Raw genomic sequence first — 22,088 nt, 5'->3', positions numbered from 1 at the left:
CAAAAAAACCTGTTTTAAACATGTAAACACCTAAAATCCAAAACGAGGCTGGTCTTTAAGTGGAAATTTGACCTAAGCACATATATCTGTAGTGTTTTCTTATCTCTCTCCAAAGCACTGAGTCCTGTGTGTTTCTACTGTTTCTTTGCTCTGTTATTAGCCTGAGAGCTTCTGACAACTCTGTCAACCAAGAATAAACCAGCCTGAAATTTGTGTCCATGGAGGTTGCTATAAATAGATTAGCAGAGAGCTTGCCTTGTCACAACACAGCTCTGCAAGTCTCTGCCTATGTGGGAGTGGAGGTGTGTGCCTTTCCTCCAATCAGCTGTCTTGGCTGTATGCCAAGAATCCACTCCTAGTGCTGAACAGGAAGAGAAAATCTCTAACATGATGTTCACTTCCTAAAGAATATATAAAGCTTAAGACAGAAGATATACATGTAAACCTTATGTAGGGAGCTTTGTTTCATCTCTGTGTATCATCAAGGCTGTTCACTTCACTGAGTATATGTGAGGGTTTTGCATCCACTTTAAGATTTGGACAAACTACACAGACACAGATTTGGTCAAGATACAACGTCTTTATAAGTAAAACTAAGTTTAGTTACAAGAATATTGCTTTTTTGACAGAAGTGTTTAAAAAAAAAAAAATTAAACTCTTTTTAATTAAACTCTAATTTTAATCAACTCCTCACTCACTCAGCATTGACAATAGAGGTAAATAGCATACTAATGGAGCGTACACACGACTTCCGACGGACTGTTTCAGTCGGAAATCTGACGGACTTTAGATTTGAAACTTGCTTCAAATCTTCCCGCCAGAACTCCGCCTGACTCAGTTCTTATCGGAAAGCCCATTTGTCTGTATGCTGGTCCGACGGATCAAATACGACGCAAGGGCAGCTACAGCACCTGCCCGTGAGAATGTTTCCAGCGCGATCTTATCACGCTGGTTCTCGCGACAGGGTGCTACATCTCGAGGCGACAATGTCCCCTAGGTTTGGTATGGATTTTAAGGGGAACCCCCTATGCTGAAAAAACGGCGTGGGGTCCCCCTTAAGATCCATACCAGACCCCTATCCGAGCACGCAGCCTGGCCGGTCAGGAAAGGGGGTGAGGACGAGCGAGCGCCCCCCCTCCTGAGCCGTACCAGGCCGCATGCCCTCAACATGGGGGGGGTGTTTTGGGGGAGGGGGGCGCACTGGGCATGCTCAGACTGTGATGTCATAAGGGGGTGGGGTCACCGGATGACATTACCCAGTGACCCCGCCCCATGCCTATATAAGTCATTACGCACCGTCCACACAGAATTATGGCGGGAGAGAGCGTTGTGTCAACATCGGAAGAAGAGAAGAGGGAAGAAGACGAAGCAGAAGACCAGTCAACCGCTAGCAAAAGAGCAGCAGAAGATAGCGGAGGAGCCCGGCAGAAGAACCAGACACCGGGAGAAGAGGCCGAACACCAGGAGAAGAGGCCGGAGAGAGCGGAGAAGTCAGAAGAAGACCCCCGAAGTCGGAAGAAGACCCCTGGAGCTGCCTAATAAATTACTTTAAAAACCTGTGTACTGTGTTTTTTTGTTGACGCTTTTTTCCCTAGGTGAATGGGCAGGGGTACGATGTACCCCATACTCATTCACATAGGGTGGGGAGCCGGGATCTGGGGGCCCCCTTATTAAGGGGGCTTCTGGATTCCGATAATCCCCCCGCCCGCAGACCCCGACAACCAACGGCTAGGGTTGTCGGGAAGAGGCCCTTGTCCTCATCAACATGGGCACAAGGTGGTTTGGGGTGGGGGGGCCGCAGGGTGCCCCCCTCCCCCAAAGCACCCACCCCCCCATGTTGAGGGCATACGGCCTGGTACGGTTCAGGAGGGGGGGCGCTCGCATGTCCCCACCCCCTTTCCTGACTGGCCGGGCTGCGTGCTTGGATAAGGGTCTAGTATGGATTTTGGGCGTAGAGGGTTCCCCATATAATCCATAACAGATCTAAGGGCCTGGTATACCCTGCGACGAGGCCCGCAAGGTGTCAATCTCGCCGATAAAAGCAACGAGATTGACTTCCTTTTCTAGTCCCGTCGTACCCGAGTCACGTTCAAAATGAATGGACTTATCCATGTGGGAGCAAATCCGTTCATTCGGAAAGTCCGCCGTAACTCCGTCGAAAGTCCATCGGGATGACCGGCGGACCTAGTCTGCTGGAAAGTCCGGTTGTGTGTAGGCAAGTCCGTCCGTTCAGAAAGTCCATCTGAAGTCCGCCGGAAGTCCGTCAGGAAGACCGTCGGACCTAGTCTGACGGAAAGTCTGGTCGTGTGTACGCTGCATAAGAACACACCATTAACTTAAAATGAGATGAATATTGTTGCTATAAGAGGTTCTGCTGTCATAGCGGAGAATACCATTCAGTGTATTGACAGCACATGAGCAGTAAGCACCTATAGGCACTGCCACAGCTGGATTTACATTTTTGGCACTACATCGTGGACACACTGGGTGGGTGTAACGTTGGGTAGGGGTGGCCAGCCTTACTCTGAGGTCCTGTTAGTGCCCATAGGGGCAGGAGCCCAACAAAATGCTGCAGGCATTGTATAGGGCAGCCTTACGCTGAGGTGTGTGTTGTCCTGTCAATACACAACAGGACATCACCAGACGTCAGAAAATAGACAGAGAAGGCACCTGTACAGCACCCGTCTATGGAGGGCACTTAGGCAAATGCATACTCTGCCTAATTATAAATCCAGCCCTGCATACAGGTTTAGGAAGTGCTGTCAATAGCAGTAAATACTATGCTATGCTATTGAAAGCATTCATAACAACAATATGCATCTAACTGACAGTTTTTTGTCTTTTTTTCTATTTCATTAGTGTGATATTTACCTCCTATTGTCAAATTTGTCAGTGCTAAGAGAGAGAGGGAGGAGTTGTTAAAAAGTGGTGGTTGTGATAGTTCCACATACTAATGGCATTTGTAGCATGTGCATTTTTACTATGAATTTAATTGACAATTAGAACGGTTGCTGAATCACTGATTCTTCCTCTCACAATAAGCACAACCCACAAGTATTAGGTATGCTTTTCGTGTTATAAATAACTAGAGAATAAAACACTTCTATTTGGTTCAATTCACTTTAATGAAAGCACCTAGTTCCAAATGACCCTTGGTCTATTCCGCTAGCCTCTAGAGAGATCACCTGTGACACTGAATACCCTCTCTGCAAAGGCTTTGGAAGCTGGCATAGCCAGAAGGTCTAATGCAAAAAGCTTTGGCTGGTGATAAAGAGTGTCACTCTTTGACAGCCAAAAATCTGTTCCGTTGTCCTCATTGATGGTGGCAACTTGGTGCAAAAGCTCTTCCTTATCTTTTCTAATCTGCTACTCTATGCTGTTTGAGGAGATCCTCTGCCTGAAAATTAAAAGAATGGCTGCTTTGATGTGGATGGTGCTTCTTCCACTTCCTGTGATTTTTCAATATTTTCCTCTTCCACATCATCTTCAGACAATTCCTCATTTTGTGTGGGGGGCAATGTGGATTTTCTTACGGCATACTCCTCTGCTTTTTTAAGCAGAGCCGGTTTAGTTTCATCTGCCACATCAACAAGGGTTTCACAGACAATAGAGTTGACAAAACAAGCAGCTGCTGCAAGTGGTGGGAACATTTCATTAGTTGGATCTAAGAATGAAGCAAAACGCTGGTTCACACTCCTTTTCATATTTTGTGCAATTGTGACAAGGTCCTGGTAGCTAGTGTTCTGTTTACAGCCCTGAAGGTGGCTGAGTAGACCAAAGAGGGCAGGGACATGGACATGGTGTCACACTGGAGGGTTTTGGTATGTTCTGCAAAAGGCAGCAGTAGGTCATGCAATGATGTGAGCTTTTGCCATTCACTAGGAAGAGCAAGCTGTCCCATCAGATGTTGTTTGCGATTTTGCAGACCGGCTCTTTCAGTTTGAGCAGTCTTACGATCATGTTGAATGTACTTGACCATCGTGTGGGGCAGTCATTTAAAATAGTAAGGCCACAATGCTCCAATATCTTCTGTGTTGCAATGGAAGACTTGCAGAAGAGGTTCATATTTGATCTTGCTTTATCCAGTATTCTCGTTATGCTTGCCTCCTTCTGCACCATGTGGATCACAAGTTGTAAGGTATGCACCACACATGGTGTCCGGTCCATGTCAGTTTGTTGGTATGTAACCAGAGAGACACAGCCAAATAAGCATAGAAAAGGTTACTGTTTCCATTCTATTTTAACCCTCCACATCTTATGCGAATACTTTTACACAAGATTACAAATAAAGTGGAAAAATAAGATGCACCAGTAGAGTAGCGCAGGCAGCCCCAATATCAATCATCTCATATCTGTGTGATATCTGACTGTCATTATGCTCACCGCCAGAGGCATATGGTGAAGCTTGTGGGCCCCGATGCAAAAGTTGACCTGCCCCCACGCCCACTAATTCTAACGTGCGTGCAGATACATCCACACATACATCTATCACATGCCTGACGAAGGGGTCCTGCGTGACTCCGAAACGTTGCACCTTTTTGTGTTGTGATCATGCAATAAATGAAACCGTTTGGACGCCACCGTGTGCTGATCCTTGGTGTGCTGGCAAATATCTACACAGATACATCCACCACACGCCAAGATACTTAAAGTGGCTTAAGAGTTTTGAGTTCCCAGAGTTCCTCTTTACATCAGAGGACAGGGATCAGCACTGGAGAATCAGAGGACAAGGATCACCTCTGGAGAATCAGAGGACAGGGACCCCTGGCAGGTCACTTGGCAGAGCTCCTTTCTCATCCCTGCACTGTATACATCCCCCTCACACACACACACACACACGCACTACACAGCTGAAATCACATTCCTTTACACACAGTCTATCAGCCTTCACAGGGTGTATCTGGCTTTTATGTTGCCCTTCTGACCTGTGAAATTCTCTGGTCAGAATGGCAGTGTAGTTGCAGTAGGCAGATAACCCTGTGCAGATCATGGCTAACTGGCTGTGTTGTAAAGGAATGTGATTTCAGCCCTGCAGAGGAGGAACACTATAGAGTGCTTTAATGGGAAAGGAGCTCAGCAGCCGGGCATAGCATGCAGGATGGAGGGGTTGGTCTGGGGGCTTTGGGGCAGGAAGGCAACTTAGATCTGGGGGGGCACAGCCATGTGACACAAAATCTGGAGCCTGCAGTCCTTCAGGGGCCCCCCGAGGAGATGTTAAGGGATTTGTTTTAGCAATTTCTGAAGGTTTCTCTGTGAGTGTTGGCTGGTGTTGGGGGAAGGTCACCTCCTGGAGGTGTGTGTCTTTTCAGATCGTTAGTAAGGTGCTTTCGACAGCTGATTTCGATTTTTCGTCCGACAAAAGCTGGATGTGCAGACTATAAAATTGTTATCATATGTAGCAAGGTCCCAGGCCTCCTTTGGTCTAATGAGAACCTCCAGGGCCAGAGAGAGCTGATATCTTTCTGTATATGGTGGGTTGCAGGGCATAGTGGGTGTAATATGAGGTATATTAACCACTTGCCGCCCGCCCTATTACCAAATGACGGTGGCAAAGTGGTTTGATATTCCTGACCGGACGTCATATGACGTGATCAGGAATATCGAGCCGCTGCGCGCCCCCGGGGGCGCGCATCGCGGCGATCGTTGTTGCGGGGTGTCAGTATGACACCCTGCAACACCGATCTAGGTAAAGAGTCTCCGACGGAGACTCTTTACCACGTGATCAGCCATTTCCAATTACGGCTGATCACGATGTATATAGAAAGAGTCGGTGATCGGCTTTTCCTCACATGCGTCTGACAGACATGAGTAGAGGAGAGCCGATCGGCTGCTCTCCTGACAGGGGGGGTCTGTGCTGATTGTTTATCAGCACAGCCCCCCCTCGGATGCTACCCAGGAACACCAGGCAAGCCGCCCAGGACCACCAGGGAAGCCATCCACACTGGACCACCAGGTATGCCCCTAGACCCCCAGGGAAATGCCACTCTGTGCCCAGGCAGCTGCCAATCTGTGCCCAGGCAGCTGCCAATCAGTGCCCACTTCAATGCCTACCACTGCCAGTGCCACCAGGGATGCCCATCAGTGCCTCATATCAGTGCCGCGTATCAGTGCCCATCAGTGCCATGTATCAGTGCCCAGCAGTGCGGCCTATCAGTGCCGCCTATCAGCACCACCCTATCAGTGCCCAGCAGTGCCGCCTTTCATTGCCCATCAGTGCCCATCAGTGCCAACCAGTGCCACCCATCAGTGCCCATCAGTGCCGCCTATCAATGCCCATCAGTGCTGCATATGAGTGCCACCCATCAGTGCTGCCTACCAGTGCCCATCAGTGCTGCATATCAGTGCCCATTGTCAGTGCCCATTAGTGCCCGCTCATTGGTGCCACCTCATAGGTGCCGCCGTATCAGTGCCTGTCAGTGCCGCCTTATCAGTGCCCATCAGTGAAAGAGAAATCTTACTTATTTACATTTTTTTTTAACAGAAACAAAAGCAAAACTTTTATTTTTTTCAAAATTTTCAGACTTTTTTTATTTGTTTAGCAAATAATAAAAACCGCAAAGGTGATCAAATACCGCCAAAAGAAAGGTCTATTTGTGGGAACAAAATGATAAAAATTTAGTTTGGGTACAGTGTTGTATGATCGCGCAATTGTCATTCAAAGTGCGACAGCACTGAAAGCTGAAAATTGGTCTGGGCAGGAAGGTGTCTAAGTGCCCTGTATTGAAGTGGTTAATCGGGTACCAGCCACTTCTTGAATGCAAAAGAGATTTTTTTTCTCTTAACAGAACTTTGTGAGAGAGGGTTAGGGCCAGGATACCCTTAGGTAGTTGTAAGATTAATTGGCAGACTTCAAGACTTCAACAAGAGGACAGCCATGCAAGGAAAGACATCCAGCAAGATGCTACATCTGCATGTGTAGGAATGCTGTCTCCTATGGCAACAGTCTTTAACAGTTTCTAACCCAAAGAATAACAGTTCCTTTGCTTCAACTACAATCACTTCTTGTAGTTCTTCAACCCACTGAGCTCCCAGTCTCTCACTAGACTGGATGATTCACTGCCACTGAATCCCTTGAGCTCCTCCAATCTTCAACATAGTAACTTCCTCAAACGTCACCCCCGTTTCTCTGCTGGGTCCCTAACTTGGCACTCAAGATAATTTTCAAGCTTCACCCCACTGGCCTGCTCGGTCCCTGGCTTGACACACAAGGCTGCTCTGCAAGCAGCGCCTCCGCTGGCTGGGTTCCTGGCTTGATACCTGCTGAAGATTCCCGATTCTTCACCGTCCCCGGTTGGTGAGAATACTGCTCTGGTACTTGCTACGGCTACTCACTGTGGTCTCTGGTAATAAAAATCCCTACCATATACTATCTACCCAAAATACATAAAAACCCTACATGTCCACCCGGTAGACCTATTGTCAGTGGCATCAATTCCATTACGGCAAGAATTGGGAAGTATATCGACTTTTACCTGCAACCGTTAGTAAAACGAACACCCTCCTACCTTAAAGACACTGGTTCCACCATTAGACGCCTAGAAGAGGTCAACATACAGGAAGGATTCATTATGGCCACTGCTGACGTGGCATCTTTGTACACGTGTATAGCCCATGAGAAAGGCATAGATGCAGTTAAACAGTTTCTCCATCGTGAACAGTCCCTTGCAACTTTTCAATGTGATTATATAATTGAACTGTTGGACTTCGCAACCAGACACAATTACTTCTGGTTTAACCAAAACTACTACCTCCAACAACGGGGAGTGGCAATGGGTGCCAAGTTTGCACCTAGTCTTGCGAACTTGTTTATGGCCAAGTGGGAGGAGGATGTCGTCTATGCCCATGAGACCACTTCGTTGGTTCTGTGGGCTAGGTACATAGACGACATCCTCCTCCTGTGGAATGATTCTTTTGAGACACTCGAACAATTCTTCGAGTGTCTGAATTCCAATGACAGGGGCATCTCCCTTTCCTATGAGGCCAGCATGACCAAGATACATTTCCTGGACTTAGAGATAGAAATAGTAGACAGAAAATTTAAATTTAACACCTACTTTAAGCCCACCGACCGTAATGGTTTCATTCCTACCACCAGTTGTCATCATAGATCCTGGTTAAGTGCTGTTCCTCGCAGCCAATTTCTCAGGCTCCGTAGGAACTGCACGGACACGGAATTATTTATCACACAAGCAGGTGTCCTCAAACAAAAATTTATAGACAAAGGGTATGACAACGCCAACCTAGATTTCAAGATCCAGAGAGCTATGAATATGGAAAGGAAAACTTTACTTGAGGTAAAGCCAAAAAAAGAACCGGATGAAAAGTTTAAATGGGCCATGGTAACATCTTTCTCAACCCAGCACAAACAAATTAAAAACATCGTAAAAAAACACTGGGATGTCTTGAGACATGATAACATTCTAGGCGGGTCATTGCCAGAAGAGGCCAAGATTATATTTAGGGGAGCACCATCTCTACAGGGTCAGATAGCCCCCAATGTTATAAATCCACCATCCCGGCCTTCTTTTTTCCATAACATGACAGGCTTTTACCCGTGTAAAAAATGTGTGGTATGTCTGCACAATAACCTGGAAGGACGTAAAGTCACAGAGTTCACATCCACAGTCACGGGAAAAAGATATACAGTGAAATCTTTTTGCACGTGTAGTACCAAATACATAGTATATCTCATTACGTGCCCTTGTCGTAGACAATACATAGGTCGTACCACCAGAACGTTTACAACAAGGGTAGGGGAACATATTGCTCTAATCAAAGGCAGGGACTCTAAGCATACAGTACCCAGACATTACAAGCAATATCATAATAGTAACGCCACTGGATCACAATTTGTCATTATAGACAAATATGTCCCGCCGCGGAGGGGGGGGGCCAAAATCAGAGGGGTCTCTCGCCTTGAAATGTTCTGGGCGTATGAGCTACAGACCTTTTTTCCTCAAGGCATGAATGTGGAAGTAGATGTTAATGCCTTTATAAATGAGTCTTGACAGATTTATCAGGAGATAGGAAACACTAACTTCCGCTTAGGAATTCTAAACACCTAGGGGGTATATAATGTCTGTTACTTTTTTTTTTTAGTTATATGTATGTGCCTTTCCATCTGTTGCACATTATTTTATTATGATTATATTTACTTTATTTTGGACAACTGGGTAGTTACTATTAAAGTATTGTTGTTCTTGAAGTAATATAATACGAGTTATATGGGGACATGGAGGGAGTTAGGAGATGGAATAATTAATTATCCACCTCTTCTTTCTCCTGCTGAGAATCCATCTTCTTCATATATTTTTTCGTTTTTCATGGACTCATCTATCATTTTTGAATGAAGTCCTAGTCGTGTTTAGGTTACCCATTAATGTACACTCATTGCGTACACTTTGTATGCCTGTCCGGGGATTACAACATCATTTCCGGCCCATCTCCCCTCTCTGCAGGTCACTTCCTGGTGTGATCGAATGGAGGCCGGAGGAGATGTATGCATGCGCCGTATTTTGATGACGTCACCGCGTTGGACTACGCCGCGCGCATGCGTGAGCGCGGTCTCCATCATACTATGGGGGATGTCACTGACGCTGTGACGCGGAGTCACGGCCTCGCCCTCCATACACCTATGGATGATGTTACCGCGCTGGATTACGCCGCGCGCATGCACGAGCGCGGTCTCCATCGTAATATACATTATGGGGGATGTCACTGATGCGGTGAAGCAGAGTCACGGCCTCCCCCTCCATACACCTACTAAGAGGCCATAGGGGGTGGTAACAAGTGAAAGTGGGAGGTTCTGGATGCCGTGACTCAGCATCACGTCTCCTTTTGAAACACATGACACTATTAGACCTATGAGAATTGAATCACATGAAAGAGAGGCTTGGAAGGCACTCGGGTCCGCCATTTTGGATGACCCCGGAAGTGCCAATGCAAACAAGCCTGGGAGCTGGATTCTCGTCAGAGGGGTCCTTGTCCCTGTATAAAGGAGTCTGGCTGCAGTGGGTAAGTACCCCAGACAAAGTCTTGTATGACGAAACGCGTCGGGAGGACTCCACTGCCGCCATTTTTACTTGCAAGCGCTTTTTATTCTGAAATGTAAGTGTTTTTCATTTAAATAAATTTTTTATGGTTTACGGAATTACGCTATGAGCCCCTTCTTCATTACATGTGGGTAATGTCCATTGCTGTCTGAGCTTCCATATGAAGAAGACTTCTTTGGGATAGCAACGTTACAACTTCACCATTCACCAGCCCTTGGTTCCCTACCTTCATTGCCAGTGAGCAATCCAAGCCTGTTTGACCCATATAGCGTATGCTAGGTGGGTCCCAACTTTCTGGTAAGCCTCCAGTCATCCCGGGTGGTGGTTTCGCACAAGTGTCTGTCAGCACATGTTGGATTACATTCAGAAATCTTTCACGAGTATAGGTTTTGGAATTTATCACCATTGCAACATTTATGTTCATCGTACCTGCATATTCAGTTTTGGACTTTATTGCCATTATTATATCCTGTCATCACTTTTGGTGACCTTAAGGCTTTATAATATAAGTGATTTATATGTATGAACGTTCACAAAATATACAAAACACTATCTTTTCACAACTTATCTTGCTATTATATGTGGTATAGCAATATTTTCTTTTTCATTTTTTAGCGCTACACTTGGTTGTATATGTCTCTGATAATAAGGTGGATAGCAGCCAGATGTGCCTGGGATAGGCCCAAACTCTGGCCTAGCGGCCTGGGCAATACAACACACGTCCACCCAGACAACTGTCCAGGTGGCACAGAACACCAACCCTTGCCCATTGGCTGAGACACCCCATATACCCATAATCTGACCTTGCATTGCCCTTCTCATACCTAATGCCACCAGGTACCTGGCCACCTAGCGGCAGAAGAGAAAAGTGCAGCAATGCAAGACTCAGGGAGAAATCAATTGATCCCTAAGAATTAGCCAAGGTAGCTACTTCTGGCAGGTAAATTTAGGAGCAACACTGCCTCAACTCCAAGATGCTACATCCTCCCCCTGCCTACAAAACTACCTCTTGGAGTTTGCAGAAAAATATTTTTAAGCTTTCAAGCCTGAGAGCGAATTTCCTGGCAAAAACTGGGATTGGTGGAGAAACAGAGAAGGAGTAACAATAACAGTAATGTATGTGGCGTACCACAAGGAATAAACATAGTATCAAACACATGAAATGGTAGATCATATATGTCAAAGAAATATTACCATATATACTCGAGTATAAGTCGTTCCGAGTATAAGTCGAGGCCCCTAATTTACCACAGAAAACTGGGAAAAATGTATTGACCCGAGTATAAGACGAGTGTGAAAAATGCAGAGGATCAACAATGCCCATCTGCAGCTGCCTGCCTCCCTGTGTCCTGTGCAGCCTACCTGTACCCTGTGCATGTGTCTTGTGTCCTGTACATGTATGTGTGTGTCCTGTACATGTGTGTCCTGTACATGTGTGTCCTGTACATGTGTCCTGTGTTTCTGTGTCCCTGTGTGCATGTGTCCTGTACATGTCCTGTGTGCATGTGTCCTGTGTGCATGTGCAGCCTACCTGTGTCCTGTGCAGCCTCCCTGTGGCGATCTCCATCCTCCCTGTGGCGATCTCCATCCTCAAGTGGCGGCTGGCGTGTGATGATAGTGTTCGGCGGCCATTCCACAGTTCAAAAGCCGCGCCTCCTCCTCGTCTGTGATAGGCTGACCGCTGACTGCCTATCACGGACATTCTCTCATTCTCATACCACGGACGAGGATGAGAGAATGTCCGTGATAGGATGTACACTGACAGCTGTTCAGCCTATCACAGACGAGCAGGAGGCGCGGCTTTTGAAAGCTGGAATAGCCGCCGAACACTATCATCACACGACGGCCGCCGTCTGCCTGCATGACACGCTGATCATGCAGACAGACGGCGGTGACTCGAGTATAAGTCGAAGGGGACACTTTCAGCCCAAAAAAAAGGGCTGAAAAATTTGACTTATACTCGAGTATATACTGTAAGTACTTTTATGTACAGCCCTAAAGGTAATGTGCCACCCAGATATATAAAGGTAGGCATAAGTAATAAACCTACTTCCTAGCTATCTGTCTAATGTATACAGTGATAACAAATATAAGAGAGTTAGTGTTGTCATCAGGTTGGATCCCCTGTCTTTCCTTAGCCAAGGAAGACATACCGATACAGCAATACCTGAAAGAGAAATTAACAGCAATGCAAATGCATCCTATCCCATTGTAACATGATGCAATATATATATATATATATATATATATATATATATATATGCATGATTAAATGGTTTGCAATTGTCCTCAGCCGAAGACAGCATAGCAGTGTAAATACACCCTATAAAATATCTGCATTATATACATAATGAAAGCTCCTTTCCTAGTCAAACATAAAACTTTTTTAGGGTTTCATCGAGTGACAGTCCTGATGCATAGATGAGTCCACTATTCAAAGAAAGGTAAGCATTTGCCCCTTTATCACAGCCTATTCTAACTAACTACACACCCAGTGTCAATGACGCGTCACAGTCCATCAATTTCACTTGGGGTAGACAATACTTCCCAGCAGTTTCCCTTCTTCTTTAGAGACAACTCCATGGACAAGGAGACACAGCTGCATTTCAGACAACAGGCAGCCAGGCCATAGTGCAAGAGACCGCACTTTGGGACATAGGTCCCCTTGCAATAATATCATCAGTCTGTCCACATGGGACTGAGATGGCTTCCTTCCTTAACTGAGGAAGCTACAACCTGCGGAAGATCACAGGTCACTTTTCATGGTGGAGCACCCCAACAACTTCAACTTTAGCCAACATGGCTCAGGTGGGCACTGCATGTATCTGCCAGCAGCATTTAGTCCAGCACAATCCTGGCTGTACAGCTCTCTGGAATGTTCTCCACTAGCAACAGCTTGAATGTGAATGTGAAGTGGCTGTCAGCATAGCGTCCTTGACATCACACAACACACATTTGTAATCCACAGTAAAGATAACAGATGGCATTTACCTGTACCTGGGATCGGGCAATACTAAGGACTCTCCTTTGACATTCACCATAGTGACAAAGCACCTGATGTCCTTCCTGTCTGGCCTACGGATAACCACACTGTCCAGATACATTTTCCATCCGTAGCCCCAGGTGTGTAGTACAGAGGTATATCTTTCAGCCACCTTGGGTGACAGTTTCAGAAAGGCTAGGTTGAGAGGGATCCGGAGGAAACTGCGCACAGCTTCATCCACCCATTGAGTTTCTTTCTCCAAGATCTCCTCTTCCAGGTGAGCGGGTATGTATGGGTATAGGTACCCGTATTCCTCTGCCACTTTCTTTATTATGATTCATTGCACTTTGGACAGCCGAGGCAGGGTCTTAGGGTCTCCATTAGGGATGAGCCGAACACCCCCTGGTTCAGTTCGCAGCAGAACTTGTGAACAGGCAAAAATTAAAGAAAAAAATGGCATGGGGGTCCCCTCAAAAATCCCCGCCCCCTCTGACAACACGGAGAAAGCCACAGGGAAGTCCCGTGAATTCCCCGTGCGTCAGAGGAGGGCAGGGTCACCGGGTGGCCCCGCCCTCCATTATATAAGAAGTGTCAGAAGAAGCCAAGCGTCACGCGGCTGAAAACTCCCACTGAGGCGGATTGTGCAGACGGAGTGGAGAAGAAGCCTGGAGGAAGATGCGGGACGAGAAGAGCGGAGGAAGAAGAAGATAGAGAAGAAGAAGGTGAAGAAGATGGAGGACGAAGAACACCGAAAGAACAGCAGAATAAAGAAGATGGAAGAAGAAGCCGAAAGAAGAAGAAATTAATAAAGGACTTGTCAAAAACTGTCTCTTGTGTTTTTTAAACTTTTTGACACTTTTTTTGTGAAATGGTAGGGGTACATTTGTACCCCATTACCAATTCACACAGGGGGGGCTCGGGATCTGGGGGTCCCCTTGTTAAAGGGGGCTTCCAGATTCCGATAAGCCCCCCCGCCCACAGACCCCCACAACCACCGGCCAAGGGTTGTGGGGATAAGGCCCTTCTCCCCGTCAACATGGTGACAAGGTGCTTTGGGGGGCTACCTCAAAGCATCCTCCCAATGTTGAGGGCATGTGGCCTGGTACGGTTCAGGAGGGGGGGAGCGCTCTCTCGTCCCCCTCTTTTCCTGCGTCCTGCCAGGTTGCGTGCTCGGATACGGGTCTGGTATGGATTTTTGGGGGGACCCCACGCCATTTTTTAAAAAATTTTGGTGCAAGATTCCCCTTAAGATCCATCCCAGACCTGAAGGGTCTGAGATGGATTTTGAGGGGGACCCCCACGCCATTTTTTTTTAAATTTTGGCGCGAGTTCCCCTTAATATCCATACCAGACCTGAAGGGCCTGGTATGGAATTTAGGGGGACTCCCATGCCATTTTTTTTTTAATTTTGGTTCGAGGTTCCCCTGTGGGGAAATCCCATGCCGTTTTTATCAATGAACTTTTATGTGTATTGTCGGACCGACAATTCATTATAGCCACAAGTAGTTTTAAATGACTTTTTTTCCTTTGAAATGTCATTTTGCTGTCAGACTGTTCTAAACACGGGAAACATGCGCCCCTTTAAGAGGATACTATAGACACCCCCCTAAGCAGAAGAACACCCCCAAAGCATAATGTTTCCACCTTCATGTTTGACGGTGGGGATGGTATTCTTGGGGTCATAGGCAGCATTCCTCCTTCTCCAAACACGGCGAGTTGAGTTGATGCCAAAGAGCTCGATTTTGGTCTCATCTGACCACAACACTCTTACCCAGTTCTCCTCTGAATCATTCAGATGTTCATTAGCAAACTTCAGATGGGCCTGTACATGTGCTTTCCTGAGCAGGGGGACCTTGCGGGTGCTGCAAGATTTCAGTCCTTCATGGTGTAGTGTGCTACCAATTGTTTTCTTGGTGACTATGGTTCCAGCTGCCTTGAGATCATTGAAAAGATTCTCCCGTGTAGTTCTGGGCTGATTTCTCACCATTTTCATGATCATTGAATCTCCACGAGGTGAGATCTTGCATGGAGCGCCAGACCGAGGGAGATTGACAGTTATTTTGTGTTTCTTCCATTTGCGAATAATCGCACCAACTGTTGTCCCCCTCTCACCAAGCTGCTTGCCGATGGTCTTGTAGCCCATTCCAGCCTTGTGTAGGTCTACAGCAGGGATAGGCAGTTAGCAGACCTCCAGCTGTTGCAAAACTACTAAGCTACTAACTACTAAGTCCCATCATGCCTCTGCCTCTGGGTGTCATGCTTGTGGATATCAGAGTCTTGCTATGCCTCATGGGACTTGTAGTTCTGCAACAGCTGGAGGTCCGCTAATTGCATATCCCTGGTCTACAGTCTTGTCCCTGACATCCTTGGACAGCTCCTTGGTCTTGGCCATGGTGGAGAGATTGCAATCTTTTTGATTGATTGCTGCTGTGAACAGGTGTATTTTATACAGGTAACAAGCTGAGATTAGGAGTGCTCCCTTTAAGATAGTGCTCCTAATCTCAGCTCGTTACCTGTATAGAAGACACCTGGGAGCAAGAAATCTTACTGATTGATAGGGGATCAAATAGTTATTTCACTCATTAAACAATTTATAACTATTTTGAAATGCGTTTTTGTTTTGTTGTTATTCGGTCTCTCACAGTTAAAATAAACCGACCATTAAAATTGTAGACTGATCATTTCTTTGTCAGTGGGCAAATGTACAAAATCAGCAGGGGATCAAATACTTTTTTCCCTCACTGTACTTTTTTCCTTCTGTGAACTGAGTTTAACGCCTTTTCATGCGGTATTTATCTTGTGGTAAAATGTGAATGTTTAGTTTCAGGATTGCGATATTTAGGCAAAATGTGTCCGGACACCTACATACTGCATGCAAGTTGCTTTTGTAAATGGAGCCCAATATGCTTGTTTGACCCATGAGTATATGACAGGGCAAAGTATGCAAAGAGATGCAATTAAGAATATTTTGTTCATTTGTATTGTGGAGATCCATTTATCTAGGACTTATTTTATTTTATCCTATTCGTGGTTATACTTTTATCTTTTGGTGTGTGTAATAAAAATGAAAAAAAAAAACGCTTACTTACATTTTTTCTTGAAGATGAAATACCCCAATGCAGAAATCACTACACATATAAGTCCAATAGTAAGAACCAGAGCAACAACCCAGGAGTACTTCTCTTCTAAAAATTAACATATTAAAAACTGATTAGCTAAATGAATAAATAAATGGATTCATTGTATAACCAAAATGATGCAGACAAAATATTCAGGTTATTAATACTAAGATAGTTCTCTTTTTGGTGCCATGGCAGCCTCTACTGTTGTGGGAAGACTTTCCACCAAATCTTCCAACATTGTTGGTGGGATTTACCTCCATTCGCAAGAGTATTAGTGAGGTTGGACAATGAAATTGGGCTTTCAGGCCTAAGCATTCAGTAGCTTTAATGTCTGGACCCTGTGCTGGCTGGTCCCTTCTTTTCGTTCTAATCTCATCAAACCAGTTTTGTACAAATCTGGCTTTATGGATAGCAACATTATCATTGTAAAATAGTAAAGGTCCTTTTCTAATTTGTCACCACAGAGCAAGAAGCATAGAATGATCAACATTGTGCTACCAACATTTGTTGCATATTCCACTTTGCCTGCAATGTGAACAGATCTCAAAAGAGATTGCTGTGCCCAGGGAAAAGCAAATTTAGTCTCAGAATTGTTATCCACGCTGCACCATTAAAGAGATCCTGTTACCAGAATATTCATTTTAACAACAATTTCCTATAAGGTTTTTTGTGCATTTAACATTTTTTTATGTTATATACTCGAAAAAGCCTCCCTTGTGTAGACATCCAAAAGCCCTGAGACAGCTGCTGGGTGCTGCAGTCTTGGATGTAAAGTCTGCAGTCCCACCAGACTCAGAGCTGTCACTCAAGTGAAGCTCTAGTAGCCATTCTCAACCTTTTTAACATGGAGGATCCCTTGTGTTAGAAATTCTGTATATAGCCCTACAGAACAGACCACATGTGCTTTTCTGTTTCACGGCAACAAGGAAGCAGGAAACTTTTTTCACTAAAATAACAAAGTATACAATACAATAGATGCAGTTTAAAACTTTTAAGCACTGCCATCTACCGGTTGAAGAATATATCTCTACTGAATGCTGATGTAGTTGTTGCACAAAATGCATGAACACTGTATTCCAACACATTGAAATCATTTTCCGGTGTCAGGAAAGCCTTACTACTAATTATTGTACCTACAGCTCATGGTAAATGGATGTGATAATCAATGGGATGAATGCTCCTTACATTTGTGGTAAATGGAAAGAAACCCCCCTTACAGGTAGTTAAAGATCATTGGTTTAAGTGGTTACTTATCTGAGAGGCAGAAGTTTTTTTTTTGCTCAAGGAACCCCTAGCAACCTCCAGAGGAAACCCTAGTTGTAAAAGACTGATCTATAGTACTCTCCTTGACTCTTTACATGTGAAGGTGGAGGGGGGGGGGGCAAAGGAGCTGGACCAGCAAAGACAGTAATTAGACACTCCCACAAAAGGAGGGGACTATGACATGTAAGGAGGGAGGTGCAGTGTTAGGGAATTGACTCTCTTGGAGTAATATATTTTTCAGCAAGTTTAAAGATTTTTTAAATTTTACCTACAGGTAAGCGTATAGTAAGGCTTGCACAGTTTAGGAGATATTCAGAGTGCATGCAGCCGATGACATGTGTGCAGGCGCTGCTGGAGGGCTTTGTTCTAAGGGAACTTTTTCATAATGATTCATAATGCAATGCATACTAGCTCATTATGCCTTTGCAGGGCTTTTTTTCAGCGGGAACGTGGGGGAACATAGTTCCGGCACCACCAGCACAGAATTTATGTAATGGCGAGGGGTACTATAGTATGCTGGAGGGACTACTGATGCTGGCTGCTGGGGGATCTATGGTCGCTGGGGGATCTATTGTTGTAGGGGGTCTAGTGTTACTGGGGAGGTTTATTGTTGCTGGTGGAGGATCTATTGTTGTGGGAGGGGGGTACTTGTTGCTGGAAGGGATCTACTTTTGAGGGAGGGGTCTATTGTTGCTGGCGGTTGGGAGATCTATTATTGCTAGTGGGGGTCTATTGTTGCTGGGGGTATGTTATTGAATGGGGGTTGTCTACTGTTGTTGGCTGCAGGGGATCTATTTAATTGCTTTTCTTGTTATCGGTGTCAAATTCTATACAAATTACTTGGTTCTGTATTCTCTGGAAGGGAGGGTACTGGGAGGTGGGTAGGGAGTGGAACCCAAGGTCGGTGCTCAGAGGTGTGTAGGGGGCGGAGACAAGGGGTGATTCGAAAAGGAGGGAGTTCCTGCACCTATTCCCTGAGAAAAAAAGCCCTGTGCCTTTGTCTTACAGGTATAGCGCTCTCCCCAACCTCCACAGGCCTGGTGGTGACCCCCAGAGTCAGGGAGGGCAGACATTCCTACTCAGAGTGCAGATTACTAGGCATGGTGGGTGTAGTGTAGGTAGAACGATGGGTGCCTATTACTTTTATAAATGAACAGGGAGAGTGTTATTTCTCTAAACAGGAACAGGGGGAGAGAAGGGTAGGGCACAGGACACACCTTAGGCAAATGCAATAGCAACTTGACAGACTCCTTGGACAAAAATAGAACTAGACAGACAGCAATACAGAAAAAGGGCCTTTAAGCTGATTGCTGCAATCTGTACAGGCATACCCCATTTTTAAGTACACAATGGGGTTTATTTACTAAAGCCGGAAAGTGCAAAATCTGGCTCACTTCTGCATAGAAACCAATGAGCTTCTAACCCCAGCTTGTTCAATTAAGCTTTGGTAATAAAACCTGGAAGCTGATTGGTTTGTATGCAGGAGTGAGCCCGATTTTGCACTTTCCAGCTTTAGTAAATAAACCCCATTGTGTACTTAAAAGTGGGGTATGCCTGTATCTCATAGCAACTACTGTATCCTATAGCAACAACTTTACTCGCAAGATCCCACTGTAGATCAAGCTTCACTCACAGCTACCAGCTGTATTCTTCAAGCTTCACCCACAGCTAACTGCTGTATTCCTCAAGCTTCACCCACTGCTACCCGCTGGGTTCCTCGGACTCACAGCTAACCACTGGATCCCTCAAACCTATCTCACAGCTACCTGCTGTACTTCTCTTCAAGCTTTACTCACAGCTACCCGCTGTACTTCGCTTCAAGCTTTACTCACAGCTACCCGCTGTACTTCTCTTCAAGCTTTACTCACAGCTACCCGCTGTACTTCGTACACTCTCCTGAAGTTTTCCCAGCTACTTCCCAGTCCCCAGCTGATGAAGAATTTCCTCTGGTACCCATTCAGAACTTCATTCCTTTACACCTGCCTCCAGCAACAAGAGTGGCTGACCCTCTGGCAACTTCTTCTCCCTTGCCTCCTGGCAGCGATCAGGCTCCCCTCAGGCTGAGCCCCTTTACATGTGGGTAGGCCTCAGGTTTCATGTCTACACCTCAGCTGCTACTCCACACACACACACACCCAGGCCGCAGCCCGGTTGGAAAGAACCCCGACCACCTGACTCTCTCCGAATAAATAGACTATCCCAGCAGCCTCAGCGGCCAAAGAAACTCCCTGCTGATTGGCTGAGAAAAGCATATTCACTCATAACCTGAATTCACTGTAATCTATCACACTAATGCCAAAGGTAACCGTGCCACCTATTGACAAAAGAGAGATCACAGTTAAACCCAAGCTTAGGAGAAACCCATTTGATCTAGACTACAAATTAGCCAGGCTAGTTACCACCTAGCACAACTAAATTTACTTTCAGCCCTGTTTAGGACAAGGGTGCTGCACAGGTTTATTTTTTATTTATTTTTTATTTTTTAACCAGGGTTTACAACCTCTTTAAATGCACATTGCAAGAGGATAAAATACATTTTTGGAACAAAGAAAAACAAAGCAAGTAAGCATTTAAATACTTGATTTCTCTATGCTTTTACATTCAATTTTTTAAGTTGGTGGCAGGGTCTCTTTAAAGTAAATGTAAAGCTAATAGGTAAATTTACCTTGGCCCTCCACTTAACAGAGTGCTGCAATCCATTAGTCAGGACTACTTATGATGCTCCGGTGCTATTGAGCTTGCCTTGAGCTCCTCCTGCCTTCTGGAAACCACTAGAGTTTTCCAGAACAGAGGTAGGAACTTGGCAAAAGAACAGCATGGATATGGATACAGCTCTGGCCAATTACAGGGGGAGTGTGGCCCGATTGCATGCTGGGGAGTGGTATTTATATTCTGGGAGTACATGAGTCCTTCCCAGAGTGGATTGTACCACGCCAGCGTTGATGCAGGCTTGCCTCCCCTGGTACCTGCTGCTAAGAAGCGTCAGGTGAGCGACCTGAGGGCCTGAAACTGGAACTGATGAGTGGCCCTGGTTCTCCTAAATGCTGACTGAGGGGGAGTCCACTGAGGGTCCATCTGGTATCACTAAGAGAGGATGCCAGTTGTTTTACAAGAGCCTGTGAGTACAGCCATTGTAGGATCTCACTAACCTGGTGCTGTTAACCCCCCCTGCTGTTCTTTAGTCTGCTAAGGGCCCACTGGCTAGTGACCTGAGGATTTCCATCTACCTGCCACTTACTGCAAGAGACTTTGCTCAAACTTCTTTACTTCTACACTCCAAATCAGGAGAAGTCTGCCATCTGCTCCCAGCAAAGTACTTAATCTAAGGCTCTATCTATTCTATACTCTAAAATAAAACGACAAAACACCCCTAGACTGGTCTTTGACTCCAACGAGCTAAAAGTTCATGCACCTGGCTGCGGGAAAATACCTTGTTCCTGGCTGTCAGCATAGTAGTAGGGAACACTCGGGCAATACTCAAGAAGCTCCTACAGGGGTAGTGCTAAATAGTGTCAGATAGATAGATGAAAGAATAGATAGATAGATAGATAGATAGATAGATAGATAGATAGATAGATAGATAGATAGATAGATAGATAGATAGAGCCTTTTTTCATCTGGAACTTGCTTCCACCACCTATGGCTGAGGCTTCCTGCCCCCTGCTCACCATTATCACTTGTCTGGCTTTTGTGTTTACAATTGACAGATGCAGGTGCCCGGGGTGCAGTGCTGTTGCCGACACCCCCACTGGATATGCTACCTGCAAGTAAGAGAGGCAGAGCCACCTACAGTGTTTGGGGAGGTACTAAAGTCGGCTGGGTGCTTCAGCTTAATACAGCAACAAAAGTAAGGCTTGTGGAAAATGGTGGAGCTTTTAAGGGGGGAGTAGATGGGGCAGTTGAGGGGGGGGTTGCATGCAGAGGTCAGATCAAAGGCCTATGGACTCTGCATTCTGTATATATATAATGCACTGGTATTTAATGCCCCTTTAAGACCCTCCCACTGTTAGTAAAATGAGACCACATCCACTATTTGATGTGGTTTGGAGGAAGTGTGTGTGGGGGGAGGGGGGTTATGGTTGGGTTCCTGCACCTATTTTCTGAGAAAAAAAAAAGCCCTTGATAGACGGATGGAGAGATAGATATGTAGTCAGGTGCTGGACTAGAGAAACATAAAGGAGGAGACATTTTCCTCTTTACAGACAGTTTACATTCCACTTTCTACTTCTGTGCTGTCTTGCACTATCCCCTCCAGTCAGCACGAGGATATATAGCCAGAAAACCTATGGACTTCTATGCAGCATACTGTGGATCATAGGACTTGAGATCCAGGACATCAACTATAGAATGGAACTTATAGACTATTACACTACATTTCCCAAAGCACACTGAGGAATATGGGCAGTGGCGAAATAGCTTTTACTGAACTTCTTCCTCTTGGCAGCGTGGCAGCCGAGGTGTGCACATCAGCCCCACACATCAGCCCTGATGCACACAGACCATCCACAGGGTGAGTGACCAGAGTCAGAGAGTGGTCTTTGGTGCCAGTGTGTTGGCAGGAGCAAGGCTTGGAAGTGTGGCTGCTGAGGTGATACCACTATTGTCACCAGGAGAAGTAATTCTGGTCTCCAGGGACCACTGCACAGAGGGAGATCATAGCTGTATCGC

The 22,088-nt window shown here is 45.7% G+C and overlaps 1 gene segment (V, D, J or C); it reads right to left on the bottom strand.

Annotated features, from left to right (window-relative positions):
- Positions 1-22,088, bottom strand: part of LOC141148557 (Ig mu chain C region-like) — a 70,924-nt gene that overhangs the window by 28,433 nt on the left and 20,403 nt on the right. Inside the window, 1 exon segment of the C gene segment in view lies at positions 16,125-16,220. Within this exon segment, the coding sequence occupies positions 16,125-16,220 (96 nt within the window).

This window comes from Aquarana catesbeiana, linkage group LG06, assembly GCF_042186555.1.
Source record: "Aquarana catesbeiana isolate 2022-GZ linkage group LG06, ASM4218655v1, whole genome shotgun sequence".
NCBI lineage: Eukaryota > Metazoa > Chordata > Amphibia > Anura > Ranidae > Aquarana > Aquarana catesbeiana.
The sequence above is the reverse complement of the archived record's forward strand: the minus strand, read 5'-3'. Positions and strand labels throughout refer to the sequence as shown.